Here is a 20458-nt window from a genome sequence, read left to right on the forward strand (position 1 = left end):
TTCTAGTGAGTTTTTCCTCACTATAGTCCCCTTTTAAATATATATGTGTGTGTGTACATTATATATAATGTATATATGTATTATATATTATATATATAATATTTATAGAGCACCTTTAAATGACAGTCACATTTCAAAGAAAATTAAGCCCATTATATCAAGCCCCTCACGCTTTTTTAATATTTACATGACAATTTAAGCACATTTTCCACCCAAATTAATGCTTTTTGAAGTTTTTTTTCAATTGTCCCATTACTGTAATACACATTCTTAAAGGCGGCATGAAATCAAATTTTACAATTCGTATTTTTATATTTAATATTGTAGTGTTTACTATAACTGATTTATCTGTGCACTTCATTATTTTAAAAAAATTCATTTAGCCTTATAATCTTTAATCAAATACGTTAACTTTCCCTCCCTCATCGAAACGTCCTCTCTTCTCTCCCGGTCATGTGCTGTGGCGCGAGGGCGGGGTTATCGCCCCCTGTCTCGTTTCTGCCCTGCCTCTCAGAAACCTGTCACTGATCGTAGCAATATGGTGGTTAGGTAAATTTTTCTCGGTGTACACAAAACCTTCTTCAAGAAGGACTTGAGGCAAAAAGAGAGAAATACATGAGAAATAAAAGCTTTTTTTATGTAAAAATTACTCAATATAGTCGGACGAACAGCTTGTCGTGACGGCTCGTACTTAAGAACTTACTCGCCCCCCTTATAAGGGAGAGCTGAGAAAAAAGTTTTACAGAAATAAAGCCATACAAGGCTTAAAATAAGTGAAATCTGTAGCATAAACCAGCGGAAAGTGAGGAAATATGCTCAGTAACATATGTAGAAAAACTTCAGTGCAAACTTCAAATCTGCCTCCATTTTGTTAGCAACGCCCGACTTCCAACGATCCAATCAATTCCCGAAAGACGAAATCAAGCCTCGCCCTACATTTTTTCTAATTTCAGAAGCCGTTTCACTCGGATATACGTCACAATAAGGAGAAAAAGACGATCTCAACTTCCGTTTCATGCAGACTTTAAATTACATTAAATTAATAATTGTGCTTTACAGGAATGATTAAGGGCTTACTTGTCATAAAATGCAAAAACTCTGAATGGTGCTACAGTTGTTTATTCTTACGCAAAATATAATTTCTATTTTGAGGTGAAATACGAGATCCTGAGATTCACCCAAGCGGCAACCTCCCCCAGTTTCTCTTGAAGCCAATACGGAAGTGACTTAAACTGCAATTCATCGACTGGTCACTAGGGATAGACTCCAGAAGAATCTCATTGAGCCCCATGTTGCCCATTTAATATTCCGGAGTGACGCGCTGCCAAGATGGCAACGGCCAGCTCGACCCAACTTTACGCATCAAAACTGCTCTTCAGAATCCTATGGGTGACGTCACGGACACTACGTCCATATTTTTTTTTATTCACCCTTTCAGTGAACAATATTTACTACTACACACTTGAAATCCCATTTGAAACGTTTATTTATAGGATTTCACTGCAGAATATGAAGTTGCCCAACAGTCTGAAAATGAAACACTAGATTTAAAACCATAATTATTTGAATGCTCTGTTTTAAGTAGCATTCAAAAACTGAAAGCAGGGGCTGAAACTAAAGGTTTTTAAACAAATGAATCAAACACCCCAACAGGTTTAAATAGTGGTCCATCATTAATCTTAAACTCTTCCTCCTCTCGATATTTTAGTTCCCTTTCCACGAGTTCTTTGGCTGAGCTCAGACGGGTCAACTGACATTAATGAGGGTTCATCTATGTTCGGTACAAATGCCGCATCCGCCAGCAATCTCAAGCACAACGCACAGCTCCACGTATCTCAACATCATCTTCATGCTTAAGAAACGCACGCTCATTCATACCACACAGTTCCTGTACGTTTAAACCATTAAAGTGTCTCGATCGTTACACAGTGCACGGACCACCCAAAACTGAGCAACATTTGCTCTCTAGATGCTCAGGGTGTTGAGCGCTGGCACAAGTGTGACGGCTTCAGGTCCGTTCTGATTCTGGTCATGTGACCCTCTGTCCTGTAAAACCTTCTGTCTATGTCTCTCCTCTTGACGTTTCTTCTTTTCTAGACGCTGTTGCTCTTTCCTTTGTTTATTAGAGAGCTAGAAAACATAAAAAAAATACGAGAATGCTTCATTATTTTCATCTAAGAATCTCAAATTTTACAGATTTTATCATTCAAAACGATCTCATTTACCTTGGGTTTATGTGAGATGCTGCCCTCTGTTGGCGATATGATTTCAATACATTCAGCCTGCATGCCTTGACATAAAGGGTGCGTCCCTGAAGCTGAATCGCTCTGTGATGATAGGTTGTTCAGTTCAGAATCCAGCCACGTCTGTGATGTGGCATTTGATTGACATAGATTGTCAGATTGACCTGCGGACACAAAATAGCGGTGAGAGCATGTTGGGAGTAAAGGAAAGAGAATTCAAACATTGATTTAAAAATGGACTGACTGTCGGCACAGAGAACGCTCAAGATCAGCTCTTCATCTTCAGAGAGAGCGCGCGAGGGAGAGGCACCTCTCGACTTCTCCTTCTGACCGTCTCCAAAGCGTCTGGAATTATTCAGACTCTATCGAAAGAAAAGATGAGAAAGTCACATTAGCAAATCATAAAGTTCACCTACATACAAGGATCAAAAGTTAGTTGGGGTTGGTAAGAATTTTTTTTAAAGTCTGCATTTATTTGATCAAAAAATACAGTAAAAACAGTAATATTGAATACATTTTCATATATGTTAAAATGTAATTTGCTCCTGTGATCAAAGCTGAATTTTCAGCATCATTACTCCAGTCTTCAGTGTCACATGATCCTTCAGAAATCATTCTAATACGATGATTTGATGCTCAAGAAATGTTTCTGGTTATTATCAATGTTGAAAACAGTTGTGATGCTTCATATTTTTGTGGAGACCGTGATACTTTTTTTTTAGGATTCTTTGAGTATTTATTTGAAATAGAAATCTTTTGTAACATTATAAATGTCTTTACTGTCACTTTTGATCAATTTAGTGTGTCCTTGCTGAAGAAAATTTACTTTGTTCCAAAATAATCCTGACCCCACACTTCTGAAAAGTAACAGCAACCAGGGGCGCTGCTAAGGGGGGAGAAGTTAGGACGATTCTAAGGGTCCACGTACTTTTGGGGCCCCCCAGAGATTGGTTTTATTAGTAGTAACAGTACTTGTAGTAATGTAAAAGAAACTATAAATGTATAATCTACCAGAGTAACAAAGAAAAGAAAATGACGTCTTATTTCTGCATTTCCGGCAAAATTGATGAATCACTCTCTGGCCATCTGGAATTTTGGTATGGAGATAAAGGTTATGATTATAATTTTTTTGTAGCATTACACCACATTGTGTGTGTATATTAGCACCGTTTGTTGTTTTTCTTGTGGTATGAGACCCAGAAGCGCTGCTGCGTGACGTCAGACTTAACAACCGGATAGGTAGGCCTGTATATTTGGTACGGCCCAACCTTATATTCTTTCATAGGGCCCAAAATTGCTACCGGCACCTCTGACAACAACACTCACATTTCCTCGATGGAAAATGTCCATCTTTGGTTCATGTATGTACATGGGCGTCACTAGGCCCTTTTTAGGGGGGCTCATCCCCCGTCCCCCCCACCCTCCCTCCCCTCACACTTCTGTCCGTCCCCCCCAAAAAAATTTGTGATTAACCTTTCAAACATATGAAACTGGCGGGAGGCTTCATCCCGTCTTTTAATCAGCGTGTTCTTCAATCCGCAGCGCCGAGCAGAGCGCACGTCAGAAGCAAAGGTGTATGCGTAGATATGAGCCTCATTGGTCTGTCACCGCACGTCAATTTCAAAATATTTGAGAAAACCAAGCAAATCAGAGTAAGCAGGCTTTATGTACGCACAGATGCTGCTTAGGGCGAATTTTAGCAGCACGACTCGACGTCAAGTGCGAGATATGTAGCTAAACTAAACATTTCATATTTGACAGCTGCTTCTTTAAGTCAGAAATCTTAAACAAATGACAAAAATATTCACGCAAATGAATAAGCTTATGTCTAATTTCGCCATTTTGATTTGAAATAGGCCTATGTAATGTAATTTATAATAAATATTAACAAACAAGAAATATTAACAAAGTCCATCCATCCATCCATCTTCTTCCGCTTATCCGGGGCCGGGTCGCGGGGGCAGCAGTCTAAGCAGAGATGCCCAGACTTCCCTCTCCCTAGACACTTCCTCTAGCTCTTCCGGGGGGACACCGAGGCGTTCCAAGGCCAGCCGGGAGACATAGTCCCTCCAGCGTGTCCTCGGTCTTCCCCGGGGCCTCCTCCCGGTTGGACATGCCCGAAACACCTTCCCGGGAAGGCGTTCAGGAGGCATCCGGAACAGATGCCCGAGCCACCTCAGCTGTCCCCTCTCGATGTGGAGGAGCAGCGGCTCTACTCCGAGTTCCTCCCGAGTGACTGAGCTTCTCACCCTATCTCTAAGGGAGCGCCCAGCCACCCTGCGGAGAAAGCTCATTTCGGCCGCCTGTATCCGGGATCTTGTCCTTTCGGTCATGACCCAAAGCTCATGACCATAGGTGAGAGTAGGAACGTAGATTGACCGGTAAATCGAGAGCTTCGCCTTACGGCTTAGCTCTTTCTTCACCACGACAGACCGGTACATCGACCGCATTACTGCAGAAGCTGCACCGATCCGTCTGTCAATCTCCCGTTCCATCCTCCCCTCACTCGTGAACAAGACCCCTAGATACTTGAACTCCTCCACTTGAGGCAGGAACTCTCCACCAACCTGGAGTGGGCAAGCCACCCTTTTCTGACTGAGGACCATGGCCTCGGATTTGGAGGTGCTGATCCCCATCCCAGCCGCTTCACACTCGGCTGCAAACCGTCCCAGTGCATGCTGAAGGTCCTGGTTAGAAGGGGCCAACACGACAACGTCATCCGCAAAGAGCAGAGACGAAACCGTGTGGTCCCCAAACCTGACACCCTCCGGCCCTTGGCTGCGCCTAGAAATTCTGTCCATAAAAATTATGAACAGAACCGGCGACAAAGGGCAGCCCTGCCGGAGTCCAACATGCACCGGGAACAAGTCTGACTTACTGCCGGCAATGCGGACCAAACTCCTGCTTCGGTCATACAGGGACCGGACAGCCCTCAGCAAAGGACCCCGGACCCCATATTCCCCCAGCACCCTCCACAGGACGCCGCGAGGGACACAGTCGAATGCCTTCTCCAAATCCACAAAACAAATGTGGACTGGTTGGGCAAACTCCCATGAACCCTCCAGCACCCTGTAGAGGGTATAGAGCTGGTCCAGTGTTCCACCACCAGAACGAAAACCACACTGTTCCTCCTGAATCCGAGGTTCAACTATCGGCCGAATTCTCCTCTCCAGTACCCTGGCATAGACTTTCCCGGGGAGGCTGAGAAGTGTGATCCCCCTATAGTTGGAACACACCCTCCGGTCCCCCTTTTTAAAAAGAGGAACCACCACCCCGGTCTGCCATCCCAGAGGCACTGTCCCCGACCGCCACGCGATGCTGCAGAAGCGTGTCAGCCAAGACAGCCCCACAACATCCAGAGACTTGAGGTACTCAGGGCGGATCTCATCCACCCCCGGTGCCTTGCCACCGAGGAGTTTCTTGACCACCTCGGTGACTTCAGCTTGGGTGATGGACGAGTCCTCCTCTGAGCCCCCAGCCTCTGCTTCCTCTATATTAACAAAGTAATATTAGTAATGAATGTGTGCATATTGTAAATTAATATAATTCCATTTGTAGCTCTCAGTAAATAAAAAGCTCCGTTTTTTTCAGCCTGTATTGGGCATAATATTAATGAATGTGCATATTGTGAATTAATTTAATACATTTAGTTACCTGGCTTTCCAGTTAGCCTTCAGTAAATTAACATGTCAACAAAAATGATTCATAAAACATATAAATATCAGTTAAACATATGTTTACTGTCTTCACTGACAAAAAAGGAAAAACTTTATCAGGCATATCCGTCCACTGACATGGTTTTCAAGTTATTGTTATCTAATTGTTTGGCGTTCAGAATATCTTAAAATGTACATATGTAGATCGTGGAAATCAACATTACTAATACTAATAAGCTACTAGTTAATAGTGAGAATTGGACCCTAAACTAAAGTCTTACCATTTTTTTTTTCATACCCTCACTGAGGGCTGAGCCCCCTAAAATGAAAATCCTAGAATCGCCCCTGTGTATGTGTCTGATGTTTGTTTAGTTGACTGACCTCTATACGTAGATGTGCCGGACTCTCAGAGTTGTCTCCGATCTTTCGGACGCTGTCATAATGGTCTCCATAGCGATATGCGATGTGTAGCTCACGGCATGACGGCTTGTCTGTACCATTGATCTAAATGGCAAGGAAAAAAGCATTAATAAAACACACTTTAGAATCACATTAATCAAATACATTAATGCTCCATCACCTCCCACAATGGAGCGTTCAGCTGATGAATAACCACTTTCAACTGTTGGCTGCGAGCGAAGGCCACGATGGCGTCATTCCCGGCAAACATGCCCTGCTGTGAGAGGTTTGACACTGAAAAAGACAAAAAAAATAACAAGGATTTCTTCAATAACATACCTGAGCTTTCCTGCAGGAATTCACTGGAATAGCTGGATAACACAGCATTCAAACCAAAAATTATTCAGATACAATTTTTACAAGTGGGTGCAGGTCACTAGTTCATTAATGTAAGTGAGGATGGCAAAATAAAGAAAACATACAGTGACTACCAGTAAAATTAATACAAATGTGGGACCAAAATTATTCTGACACTTTGACCTGACCATGTTTTAATTGCTAATGTGACCTTTAACACCACGGACTGAACAAAATGAAGCATTGCTTGGTCATTGGTTGACCTAAATTGGTATTACCTAATTGTGTTATTAAATTTAACAGCTGATTGGTTGATTGTAATCCATTACATCCCTTTCTATCAAAGTTATCTGACATTATCAAGATGAGTTTGTTCTGACACGGTTCAATTCTGAGTTCTTGTCATATTTTCTAAACTATAGCGAATAAACTGATAATGTGAGAACATGTTGAAGGTGTCTGAATACATTTTGGTTTGATTGTATATATACACACATAAAAACAAGCTAAACTTGATTTATTTTAAATTATAACTTGATTTATTTTTTATTTTAACATTTTTGTATCATTGAGACTGACACAGACGTGAAGAAATTGTTGAATAAAGTCGTTATTTTTGTGCACAAAAAGTATTCTCGACGCTTCATAAAAGGTTGAACCACTGGAGACACATGGACTATTTTGACAATGTCTTTACTACTTTTCTGGACCTTGAAAGTGGTAATTACATTGCAGTCTATGGACGGACAGAAATCTCTCAGATTTCAGATCTTAATTTGTGTTCTGAAGATGAACGAAGGTCTTACGGGTTTTGGAACGACATGAGGGTGAGTAATTTATAACAGAATTTTCATTTTTGGGTGAACTAACCCTTACAGTTTTACAGTGTTCATAAATATTTAGATTTTTGAGTTTTTATTTTGATATTTTCCATTTTAGTTTAAGTTTTATGCTGCGTCCCAATTCGCATACTATCCGTACTAAATAGTATTCGAAAATAGAATTAGTGCATCCCAAATCGTAGTATGTTGAAAAGAGTATTCCAAAGCTTCCCGGATGGTTTACTATTTCCAGTCAGAATCCGAAGTGCAGATCGACACACACTCCAACGGCTGATATTGCCCACAACCCATTGCGAGTAGAACGAGGATTCGATTAGAACTACAAACGCGGATAAAAAGTGTTAAAAAACTACAAACATGACGGATGTCCGAGTCCGACGGTTAAGTAGAGAGGTTTAGATAAGGTCTTTGAGTGATCAATTATCAGTATTTAACCTGACGAAAAGATATTTATTAAATGTTATCCTCATTATATTTCACCTGCAGCAGCATTGTAAACTTTTGTAATGATACGTTTGGCCATTAACTTTTAAACGCATCATTATATTTAAACTACAAACACATGAGGGGAGTCTCTGCATTAAAGACCCACAAATGGCATATCGACGTGCCTCTACATTTCTCTCCGATACGGTAGGAAACGAAACTGAATGTGGAGTATTTGAAGTTGAACTGTGATACAGGACAGGACGCACGTAACTAAGCGACAGAGTCCGTTAAAGATGACGAAGGCTCGTTCAAGAGCCCCCGGTGAGGAGGGAAGTCAAACGCTGGTCATCCCATTCAGAGATCACGCTACAGGCAGCTCTTGATGACGTCGACTGGGACATGTTCCGCGCGAGTTCTGAGGACGTCAGCGAGTTCACAGAAGTGGCGCTCTGCTTTATTAACACACTGACAGAGCAAGCCACACAAACAATAACTATAACGTCCTTCCCTAATCAGAAACCGTGGGTGGACAGTTCAATTCGCACTGCAGTAAACTCGCGCACCACCGCTTACAATGCCGGTCTCCTAACGGGGGATATGAGGGAGTACAAAGCTTCATGTTACGCCCTCCGGCGCGCCGTTAAAGCCGCAAAACTCCGCTATAAAGACCGAGTGGAATCTCATTTCCAACTCAACGACTCCCGGCGGATGTGGCAGGGACTGAGAACCATCTGTGCTTTTGGAACTAAATCCTCTGCAGAGGTGAGAGCTGATCCGTTACTGGTGAACGAGTTAAACTCTTTCTACGCTCGCTTTGATGGTAATCGCGGCAGCGCGACTCCGGCGAGTGACGCGTCAGAGAGAGTCCCTCAGAGCAGCAACGGTCACGTGATCTCTGTCTCGGAGGACGAGGTTCGGAGGGCACTCAAACGTGTGGATGTCAGGAAAGCTGCTGGGCCGGATGGTATTTCAGGTCGTGTTCTGCGGTCCTGTGCTGATCAGCTCGCAGGGCTCTTTACATCCATATTCAACGAGTCCCTTGCTACATCTGTTGTCCCCACCTCCTTCAAACGATCCTCCATCATCCCTGTACCTAAGATCAGTAAACCCTCTTGCCTAAATGACTATCGTCCAGTGGCTCTCACATCTTTAGTCATGAAGGTCTTTGAGAGACTCATTAAAAACAACATTTGCTCCTCCATTCCTGACACTTTGGACCCTCTTCAGTTTGCCTATCGTCCCAATAGATCGACTGAAGATGCCATTTCTCACGTCCTTCACTCCTGCCTCACTCACATCGACAGCAAAAGTGGGAACTATGTCAGGCTGCTATTTATTGACTATAGCTCAGCCTTTAACACCATAGTTCCCATTAAGCTAACACACAAACTCCTGGATCTAGGCCTGAATTCTTCTCTCTGCCTCTGGATTGAAGATTTCCTCACTGGCAGACCCCAGGCGGTGAGAGTAGGCCAGTTCACCTCCACCTCCATCACCCTGAGTGTTGGAGCTCCACAGGGCTGTGTGCTGAGTCCCCTGCTCTACTCTCTCTACACCCATGACTGTTTGTCCACACACAGCTCCACCTCTATCATCAAGTTTGCTGATGATACTGTTGTCCTGGGTCTCATCTCCAACAACAATGAGACGGCATACTTGGACGAAGTGGAGCAACTGACATCATGGTGCCAGGACAACTGTCTCTCTCTGAATGTTAACAAGACCAAAGAACTGATTGTGGACTTCAGGAAGAGACAGCATCGGTCATACTCCCCTCTCATGATCAGCGGGACACCGGTAGAGAGAGTGAGCAGCTTCAAATACCTGGGTGTGAACATCTCCGAGGATCTGACCTGGACTACACACATCCAGACACAGGTGAAAAAAGCCAGGCAAAGACTGTACCACCTGCGCCAGCTGAGGAAATTCAGGGTTTCACCAGCCATCCTGAAAACTTTCTATCGAGGGGCGATAGAAAGTGTCCTGACTCAGTGCATCACAGCGTGGTACGGGAACAGCACCAGTCACGACTGCAAAGCCCTGCAAAGAGTGGTGCGCTTATCCGAGCGCATCTCAGGCTCAGCTCTCCCGTCTCTGCAGGACATCTTCACCAAACGCTGCAGAGGTAGAGCTACTAAAATCATCAGAGACATTAATCACCCTGCAAACTCTCACTTCACCCTGCTGCCATCTGGTAAGCGCTTCCGTAGCCTGATGGCAAAGACTGAAAGACTCAGGAGGAGTTTCTTCCCCCAGGCCATCAGACTCCTGAACTCAGTCACGTGACTCACTTCACCCCCGCACACGCATAAACATACGGTCTTTCAACATTAACATCCACATACTGCAATTGCACTGCACTTTACGTCCCTATTGTTACTGCGTAACAACCTGTAATAAACCTTGCACATTATACTTCTTTATATATACATATTATATATTTTATGTTAACCACTTATTTTTAAGTCTACAGTTTATCTCACTTATCATATCCACATATTTTTTATATTTTTATTTTTATCTTATTTCCTATTTTTATCTTTTACTTGATTTATTTATAATTCTACTTATGTTAATACTTTTTATTCTAATTTTATTCTATTTCTATTTAATTTCTTGTAACTGTTATTTGCACTGTCCATGGAGCGGACCTGTTTACATTTCACTGCCAGTTGTATATTGTGTATATAACTGTGTATGTGACAAATAAAACTCTTGAATCTTGAATCTTGAATCTTGAAGTAGTATGTCCCAAAGCTTGCATACTCTTCTGCTACACACTCAAAAGTATGTACTTTTTCTTCACAAAATGAGTACATACTTTTAGGTCGTAGTAAAAGTAGGCGAATTGGGACACAGCATTAGTCATTTTAGTCATTGTAATTTTGTCAGACTTATTTGTTTTAATTAGATCTAAATTTAAAAGAATAGTCCACATTACAGCTATAATGATAACGGAGCAATATCAGAACTATATCACTGGAACACTAATATAGTTATAGCCTCTAGTGTGAATGGGCCTTTAGTTTGTATTCATCAGATTTAGTTATATTTATTTTCAAATTAAACTTAGTCATTTCTGAGGTTAATGTTGCAACTCAATCTGATTTTAAGCAGAAGTTTCAGTTTATTTTAGACTAGTTTATGTTGACCAGAAGAGGATTTATGGCAACACTTTAGAGACTTCTCTTACAATGCTGTGCGAACGGCACCTCATCTTCAACGAAGGGCTCAAAGTCCTGCCTGTGGGTCGTCATGTACTGTACCGTCTCCTGCCGCAGATGCAGGTGACCCCGCGAATGTCCCTCCAGCTGATCTCCAAGAGCTCGGAACAAACAGTTACTGCGGGACAACATGAGAAACTGAAGCTTGACTGCTTAAAGAGCCGTATATGGTCATCACAATCCTCCCGTGACAGAAGCCCACACATACCCGTCTCCAGGCACCTCTCGGAGTTTGAGACCCAGAGCCTGAAGCTGGTTGGAAAAGCTGACAAACTCCTCTCCATCTTCCCCTCCTGGAGGTCTGTTCTTTTTGTCTTTGGCGAGAGCCCGACGGGCCGCCCGCTCGTCTCGCTTCCTCTCTAATTCATACTTCCTGTTTCCCTTTATGGGCTTCCCTGACTGCTTCCTTGACATGATGAAGCGCTGTATTACACTCAGTATTGATGCAGCCGTTTATCTGTCACACACGCAAGACCTAAAACGACACATCATAAAATTCACAAAATCAGTATGACAATGGGAAGCATTTAAAATGAACATTCAATATGGCAGAGCAAAAATAAAAAGTGTGACATACAGTGCATGACCCTAATAAAAAAAGACCATGGTGAACACAGTTATCATTTCTACTTCCGCAAATATCTTCATTTAATAATAATAAATAATAAATGAATATAGGATTACATTCAGACAGTTTAAATGTGTGGTGGATAAAAGCAAACTAACTTTAAATTAGTGTTGTCAAATCGCGATTAATCACATCTTACATACACGTTTCTAAATTCATAATATATGTAAATATATATATATATATATATATGTGCGTGTATGTGTGTGTGTATATATATATATATATATATATATATATATATATATATATATATATATATATATGTGTGTGTGTGTGTGTGTATATATATATATATATCACATTTAAACTGTAAAAAATAAAATAAAAATTGTTAGTGATGCCTAAAGATATCGTTAAGTATATAATAAATAATTATTAATATTATATTATTACTATTTCATTGTTGTTGTTTGAGTCTATATTTCATTTTTTCATTCTTTTCTAATAATAAATAATAAAAAAAGATGAAATACTAATACTTAACAGTAAGCATAACATCCACTGTCATTCACCCTAACAAAAATTGACCATGGTAAACATGGTTTCTGTCAGAATATCATAAGTACTGGAAGGACTGTAAAATCTTAATGAACGATTATGTGAACATTATACTGTAAAATCACTATAAATGAATATCTCATCCAAATAATATAAGCTTTTGTTTAATTTCCTTTTCTTTTTAATGGCAGTCCTGGCAAATTTACACAGTAGCAGCAACTAAGTAATAGTAATTTGCTTATTTTTATGCATTTCCCAGGTATGATCTGAGACCATACTGAAAATATTATATGTATGCAAGTATGTATGTATGTATAGATAGATAGATAAATAGATAGAATTGTATATTCTTTTTTCTCATGGTAATGTCACTAACAGTGGATGTGTGTAGTGTTGTGCTAATGGTTTTACTCACCTAAACACAGTAAGTTACTGAAGCCAACGAATCATTTTTGCAGATGTGAAATGTTTGTTTGCTGTCTGTCTATGTGAATTACATAAAAGTGTGTAATGAATCCAACAAGAACAAGTTCAGAGTCATGTACTATAAATATCAGACCGAGAACAGCAGCGTGATGTGTCAGAAATGTCGCGTAATAAACCGTTTCTCTCAGATTTGGCAGTGTTTAAACGATAGAATGAGGATGTTTGTTGAAGAGAAAAGACTGCTAAAGTGTGTCATTCAACTGTACTCACATTATTTGCTGACAGACACGAACGTTGCATGACAAATTGTCCACTAACTCCGGTAAATCTCACTCTGAGATGTCCAGGGTTTGTTTACTTCCTAAAGAAGTCCGGGCCTCACTTCCGGTTCCGGCTTTGCTTTCAAAATAAAGCTGCGGCCAGTCATTAAAAATACATGTTTTAGATTAGAATATTTATCTTAAAAATGACAAATACATTTTATAAATATGATTCATGTTTTTGGAGTTGTTTTTGAGTATATTTTTTGTGTGAAAAATTAGTTCTAGGATTATGAATCCAGAATCGTAATCTAGCTATAATAATAATTAAACGTTTAAAAATGTGTCTTTCCCTACATAGACAAGAAACTGTCTTTGTAGCATATTGTATTCATATTTTATTCACATTTATTCAATTTTATACACTTAGGGAGTGTCCGAATCCACTTTTGCTAATTTAACGACTGAAAAAAAAAACAGTCAGCGCGCAAAACGCATGGTCTAAAAGTGTTGTACCTAGTCTCTTAAGGCAAGGGTGTGTTTTGTGCGTAACGTGCAATAAACCAATCAGAGTTTTGCAAGCGGAAAGACTGAATGCTTCTTCAGAGACAAGTGTTTTTATTTTTAATATTTAAACATGTTTGTGTGCTGCTGCCCATCCCTGTGTGTGTAATAAGCATAACTGCGTTGGTCTGAAACTAGCAAAAAACACTTTGCCACATTGCGCCGGGTGGATGATAGGGCCCATGATATGACATTAACAATAAAACACCCTTATTTGATGCAGAATCAAAATATCATCTTACAGTACAACAGAGTGATGCAGAGATTGAGCAAATATGAATTTATTTTATGGCAGTAAAATATAGCACACTCTTCACATGACTTTTATACATCCTTTATAAATAGTTATCATCTAATAAAAAATCCTTACACCATCTAGACAGACATACGTAACAGTCGTAAACTATCAAGTCATATCCCTCTCCGTGCTGCTCTGCAGCGCTCAGTACAATAACTGGGTCCATACGGTTCCTCATGACGGATCAGTGCACAAGCAGAACTTCATTTTGGCTCAACTTTCGTCATGTGGCAGGGTTACGAGCATTATGAAGCATGAGCTCTGAAACTCATCCGCCTCTGTCTGGTCATGGGCAGTTCCTTAGCCTTGGCCTCCATCGCGGCATCCATTTCCTCGTCTTCAGGGATGATGGTTTGTGGCTCCGGGACCTGCTCTTTTTCTGTTATGAGCTCCTGCACCTTAAGCATCTCAAAATCAGGCTCCTCGTGGTCAGGGAAGAGGGAAGCGGCAACCTGCACCACGCCGCTCACCATTCCCAGGACGGCGAACGTGCCGCCCACTAGGTAGACCTTCAGGCAGCCCTTGGAGGGACCAGACCTCAGCATCTCCTTAGCAAAAGGGATGATCTCATGCATGTCCATTTTCAGTTGTGTTACGTCTGTGAAAGGAAACAAGAGCGTCACAGGTCATGATATGAAAACATGACAAAATCAACTGAATTACATTAATAAACACTGCTGGTGTGAAGTCTAATCTTAACCTGTTAAACTGCAACCCCACTTTGGGGCTCACAGCTGAAAACGACCTACCTGAATTAAAACAATTATAGCTCCTGAGAACAGTGTGCTACAGGCACAATTAAGGTATCTTTGGAAAGAAGACACTTGGGACTCTACTAAAAAGCAATCAGAGTTGATAATTCTCAAACAGATAAAAAATTATAATAGTTGAAATGCCTCAAAAATTATTTGCACTACACAGAATGTTGTATTATTTCATGTAAAAATATATGAAAATAGACCTGGAGGAATCCAGTTCAGTTATGGATTGAAAGCCACACGACTTATCAGTTTATATTTCAAGTTTGAGGAAGATATAATGAAAAATGTGGTTCCTGCAAGCTTTTTTCCAAGACTATGTCTGTTCCATTTCTCCCTCCGCCTGCTTGAGGCACATCCCCAGAAATGACATCTCCCAACTAAAACAATTGCAGTTGCTAAACAATTTGCACTACATGCACAATTTAGACATCTTTAAAAAGAAGACACTTTACAGTTTATTACCCAAACATTAAAGTAGAAAAAAACTTAGAAAGACAAACAGTTATAGAAGTTGAAGTGTCTTGAAGATGATTTGTGCTACAATGAACACTTTATTATTTGATGTAAAAATATATGAAATAAGGCCTGGAGGAATCCAGTTAGTTAATGAATTGAAAGGCAAAAGTCTCATCAGTTTATATTTAAAATTTGACGAAGATATCATGAAAAATGGGGTTCCTGCATGCTTTTTTCTAAGAATATGTCCAGGTGCCAAGAAACCTACAGGAGACTTGATAACCTAATGTTATGAAGTGTACTGCAAGCTGTTTTAGCCATCATATATGATGCTTGAATGCTTTTTCAACTATAAAATAATAGGCAGAACCATAAGACTTTGTATTAGTGATTTATTTGTACAACAGAACTTATAAAAATATAATAAAAATGAAATATTAATAAAAAAGAGCTAAACTTCTTTGCAACTGAAAATACAACAAGTAATATAAGTATAATAACTATAAATATAACTAGTAATATAAATAACAATATAATATAAATATATAGCTATAAAAACACACACAATTTGCAAATGTAAAAAAAAAAAACATTTACTGGCCTTTTACTGGCGGATTCAGGTCTACAACAGCAAGTGCAGATCTTGAAGAATCTGAAAGCGTTCTTCTCTTTTCTGCTGGTTGGCTGGTGCTTGATGCCATAGCTCATCTGAAGACTCAACCTGATGCCTGTAGAATGGCAAGGAAAGGAATGAGAATTAGCACTGCATGTCCTATTTCTGTATAGTTTGCCCATTCAATCAACAATCACACTGTCATCATTCACTCTAATTACAGGCCATCCCATGAACAATGAAACTGATGGGCAGTCGGTTAGACAGCATTCATATTGACGGCGGCCCATACATTCTCACACAGCCCAAGCATCAATCTAACGGCCGGCTATACAGTGAGCATTCATATTGACGGCGACCCATACATTCTCACACAGTCCTACAATCAATATAATGCCTGTGATACAGTGAGCATTCAACAATCACACAGATGGTCGGCCGTCCAGAACTTTTCTTTTTTCGTCAATTTGTTTTTGTAGCACAGGGGAAAAAAATGCATTTTATATATTATATATATATATTTTTTTTTTCTGTGTGTGCTAGAAAAAATGCTAAATATCAGTATATGTATAATCTATACTGGTATATTGTAATTTTTCTAGCACACAGGAAAAACATAAAATAAATACAGTCTCAATATATATATATATATATATATATATATATATATATATATATATATATATATATATATATATATATATATATAAACAATTACATGTGTTATATATATATATTATATATGTTTTATTTACACACACATGGGGAAAAATTATATATACTTTTTCCCCATGTGTGCTAGGAAAAATGCAAAATATCAGCATATGTATAATGCATACTGGTATATTGTAATTTTTCTAGCACACAGGAAAACATAAAATAAATACAGTCTCAATATATATATATATATATATATAATATATATATATATATATATATATATATATATATATATATAAACAATTACATGTGTTATATATATAATATATATATATATATGTTTTATTTACACACACATGGGGAAAAATTATATACTTTTTCCCCATGTGTGCTAGGAAAAATGCAAAATATCAGCATATGTATAATGCATACTGGTATATTGCATTTTTTCTAGCACACAGAAACAATAAAATACATACATTCTCACACACATTCTCAATATACATAAACAACTACACATAGCAACTCACCGGTATATTATTGGATCAACTTCTCTGTCAACAAGCACCGTCACCGCTGTGTTCACTCTCCTTTTTCACATCGCTGCTTCGAGTGAGCTCAAATAAAGCATTTCAGCACAATAAAAACTTCTTTTGACGATCCATTGGATAATACATTCCGTCCAGTTAGTAAGATTAGCAAACAGTTACTACAAAGAGACCTCTGTTTGTTTACTAGCGCGTTAGCTTTTAGCTGTCAGATGGGGGGTGTCAGGCTCGCAGCATCTCGTCGGAGATAGCGCCACATTGGCACATTCAGATGAATAAATATTCACGCCCATGTGACAAACATACACATGCAAGGTCTCGTTGGAATCGTGTCGTCATTGGCTACATTTTCTGTCAGTCATGACGATTCAATGCTTTTATTGGCTCCAGATAAACAGACATTATCATTGGATGAGCACGTCATGACATCAGATAAAACGATCGCTATGGTTGGATATTTTTGACTATATCGCGGCTATCTTTGCATGTTTTTGAGTGGGGTTAGTTGGATTTTGTTCGTAACATTCTAAGCTTTAAACCCATGCCACTTTATTCTACCGGAGACTGTTTTTGGTGCATTATTTTATTGCATAAACAGTCTAGTATGATACTTCGCTCCGCAGAATGCGATGTAAACAAAGGATTAACCATCAATATTACACCGTTATTGTTTCGTTGGATTAAAATGCTCTATGGGATGTTATTCAGTGACCCTCACCTTTCCATTCGTTCTGGAATTGTTTGCAATGGATGCGTGTTTGGCTCGTAATTAGGGACACTAAAGGTATGTACTCTGTTTTTATTTATAAAATCGTTGATGTGTATTGCTTACATTGATGCAAAAATACAGCCGTTATAAGCTTTTCAATGAAAAACAGTGGTCTGTCCTCGATGCTTGAGGTTTAGACCTTTAGAATGATATATAGTTTGTCAAGATTAATGATGTTTTTTTTACGTTAAATCTATTAACAAACATTACACTCGTGCTAAAAATAGCGCTTCAACCCGTGCACGTGCTCATGAAGCTTATCAGGTTAAAATCAACATCGAATGCTGTTTACATATTATACGTTTTCAAATTGTGCTTAATAAGCTCAGAAATATGGATTAAAGAATGAAAATAATGACCCTCAAGTTGTTCCAAACCTGTATGAGTTTCTTCTGATGAACACAAAAGAAGATATTTTGAAGAATGTTGGTAACCAAACATTTGATGGACCCCATTGTCTTCCATAGTATTTCCCCCCCATACTATAGACGTCAATGATGCCGTTTTCCAACATTCTTCAAAATATCTTCATTTGTGGAACAAAGGAACAGGAGAAATTCATACAGGTTTGGAATAACTTGAGGGTCAGAATTTTCATTTTTTGGGGGGAACTATCCCTTTAAGAAGGTAAACCTTAAGGGAAGCAGAGCTGAAAAGGCCTGAAAGCAACATTTTAAGTTTTGCATATTGAATATAAAGTTCCAGTAATAATGTGTATTTCATTAGCTGAAAAAATATACCAAATTATTAAAATCATGTTTTTCCTTTAATTATTTTCACAGTAAAAAATAGTTTTCATGAACGTTTAATCTTTTGTCAAATCAACTTAAATAATGAACGTGGTTCAGATAACATAATATTTTGAGTTTCTATTTATTAAACCAATCTCTTTCATTGCATTAACTCAAATTTTTAATTTCAACCAACTCAAAATTAAGTATAATTACTTTTTTTTTAAGTTAAACCACCAATTTTTTTTACGAGCCACCTTAAAACAGACGATAAAGACTAAGCAACATTATAAAAAAAAATTCATCACAAGTAGATGTACCACTAACTGAAGTAAATATCAAAATAAAGAAGGTGCACGATCATAATAACAAATATGACACTAAAATAATCCAATAAACTCTCATTTAACTGATAAGAAAAAACTAAGAAGAAACAATTATTTCAATGAAAAACCATCAAATTACTCTTTTCACTTCTAAAAACTGTACAACACTAGGCCTATTTGACTATAAAATGACATGAAATGTCCCATTAGATCTACAGCTTTTCACCGTATAGAGTACGGGCTTACCGTTAACACCGTCTTTTACCGATCGATTTATAGTGCATGTTAGCGTCAAAGCAGATTAAGGTAGATATGTATATATATTTAAAAGATAAATAAAAACAAATACTCACTTGCAAAACGTAGAAGAACCCGCTCAGGTGATAACTCTTTATCCTCAGAGTTTCAGTGGTTGTCTCAGATACCAATGCTCTGCCTATTTAAGGCCAGTGGGCAAAGGTTGACGCCCACGCCACATGAATATTCATGAGGCTGGAAAGGAGATGCAACTTTTGTCCAAGTTGCTTCATGTGAGCGGTGAGTGACTCCGGGTCTGCCAAGGTCCTCACAGACAGTGGAGGAGAGAGACCACATGAAAACGCACTGTACGTGAGGAGTGTGTGTTTAGGGAAGAGGGTTTTATTAGTGCAGAGGACTTGATGATCCAGCTGGGATAGTTAATACTAAATCTACACAGATTCAGAGTTCACAGATCAGTTTTATGGCATTATGAGGAGCGGTGAAACACGTTGCAGTGTGATGTTTAACAACAAACAGTCCTGGATTATGATATGGCGATGAAGGCAGATGATATGGCACGTAAACACAGACATGTGAGGAATATGTTTATAAAAACTGGTAGTATATGGTACTTTCATAGCTAAGAAGATCTAATGCTCACAAAGGCTGCATTTATTTAATGAAAAATACAGTTAAAACAGTAATATTGAGAAATTAGAACTGTTTTCTATTAAAACATTTCCAACATCATTACTCCAGTCTTCAGTGTCACATGATCCTTCAGAAATCATTCTAATATGATGTTCAGGAAACATTTTTCACTATTATCATCAATGTTGAAAACAGTTACCGCTGCTCAATGTGTAACAATATACCCGTGTCACAATATATCGCAATACAAAAATGCAACAATATATAGCGTGGATAGTGATCATCTGTATTGTGTATAGTTCACCCAAAATGAAAAAAAAATTCAAGTTTACAGAGTTTTAGTGTCAGTAGTACTACATTAGACTACTATATAAAATGTTGAATATAATGTATAATAATGCAATGGGGGAATATTTGCCTGATAACGCCAAATATCTTTTGTTAACAGTAAAAAGTGGCCTACATTATTTTAAAGCTGCTTTAAAACTTTTTTTGTGTTCAAGATTTACAAAAATTATATAATGAGAATGTACAACATGAATCCATTTTCCAAACCGTGTTTTTGTCTTACTCCGAAACATTATGGTACACTTATAATAAGTGTTTATATTGGGACTATTTCAGGCCAGAAGGGAAGGAACCGCTGCGGAGGAGCACAGTCCCTGCGTGACTTGCCATAGACATAAACAGAGAGAAGTAGCTCCGGCTGCAATGTTCTTCCACAAGACACATGCAGTTCTGTTTAATGGAACACGCCAACTTTTTGGGACTTTATCTTATTCACCGTATACCCCAGAGTTAGATAAGTCCATACACGTCATTCTCATCTCCGTGCGTGCCATTACTCTGTCTGACGCACCCACCACTAGCCTAGCT

At 39.0% G+C, this 20458-nt stretch overlaps 1 protein-coding gene across 2 annotated transcripts; it reads right to left on the reverse strand.

Moving 5' to 3' along the window:
* Positions 1-154: 154 nt before the first annotated feature.
* On the reverse strand, positions 155-13088 carry otud3 (OTU deubiquitinase 3). Of its 2 annotated transcripts, XM_079802419.1 has the most exons (9): positions 12976-13077; positions 12695-12763; positions 11359-11625; positions 11120-11268; positions 6480-6592; positions 6281-6403; positions 2488-2605; positions 2226-2407; positions 156-2130 (listed from the first exon to the last, which is right to left on the reverse strand). In XM_079802419.1, exons 3-9 carry the CDS (start codon positions 11562-11564, stop codon positions 1966-1968), a joined length of 1056 nt encoding a protein of 351 aa, XP_079658545.1. In that variant the 5' UTR covers positions 11565-11625; positions 12695-12763; positions 12976-13077; the 3' UTR covers positions 156-1965. The 2 variants fall into 2 exon arrangements, with proteins under 2 accessions (XP_079658544.1, XP_079658545.1); XM_079802418.1 differs by lacking the exon at positions 12695-12763 and having other exon boundaries at positions 155-2130; positions 12976-13088.
* Positions 13089-20458: the final 7370 nt, after the last annotated feature.

The sequence above is a fragment of the Gobio gobio genome, assembly GCF_949357685.1.
Source record: "Gobio gobio genome assembly, chromosome: 21".
In the NCBI taxonomy this organism is placed as follows: Eukaryota; Metazoa; Chordata; class Actinopteri; order Cypriniformes; family Gobionidae; genus Gobio; species Gobio gobio.

Excerpts from the sequence above, each read along its gene's own strand:
- otud3 (XM_079802418.1), bottom strand. The coding sequence starts at position 11,564 with ATGTCAAGGAAGCAGTCAGGGAAGCCCATAAAGGGAAACAGGAAGTAT. Across the intron at positions 11,269-11,358 it reads CGAGAGGTGCCTGGAGACGG|TAACTGTTTGTTCCGAGCTC; the intron begins GTATGTGTGGGC and ends GTTGTCCCGCAG. Across the intron at positions 6,593-11,119 it reads GGTGCCGTTCGCACAGCATT|TGTCAAACCTCTCACAGCAG; the intron begins GTAAGAGAAGTC and ends TGTCTTTTTCAG.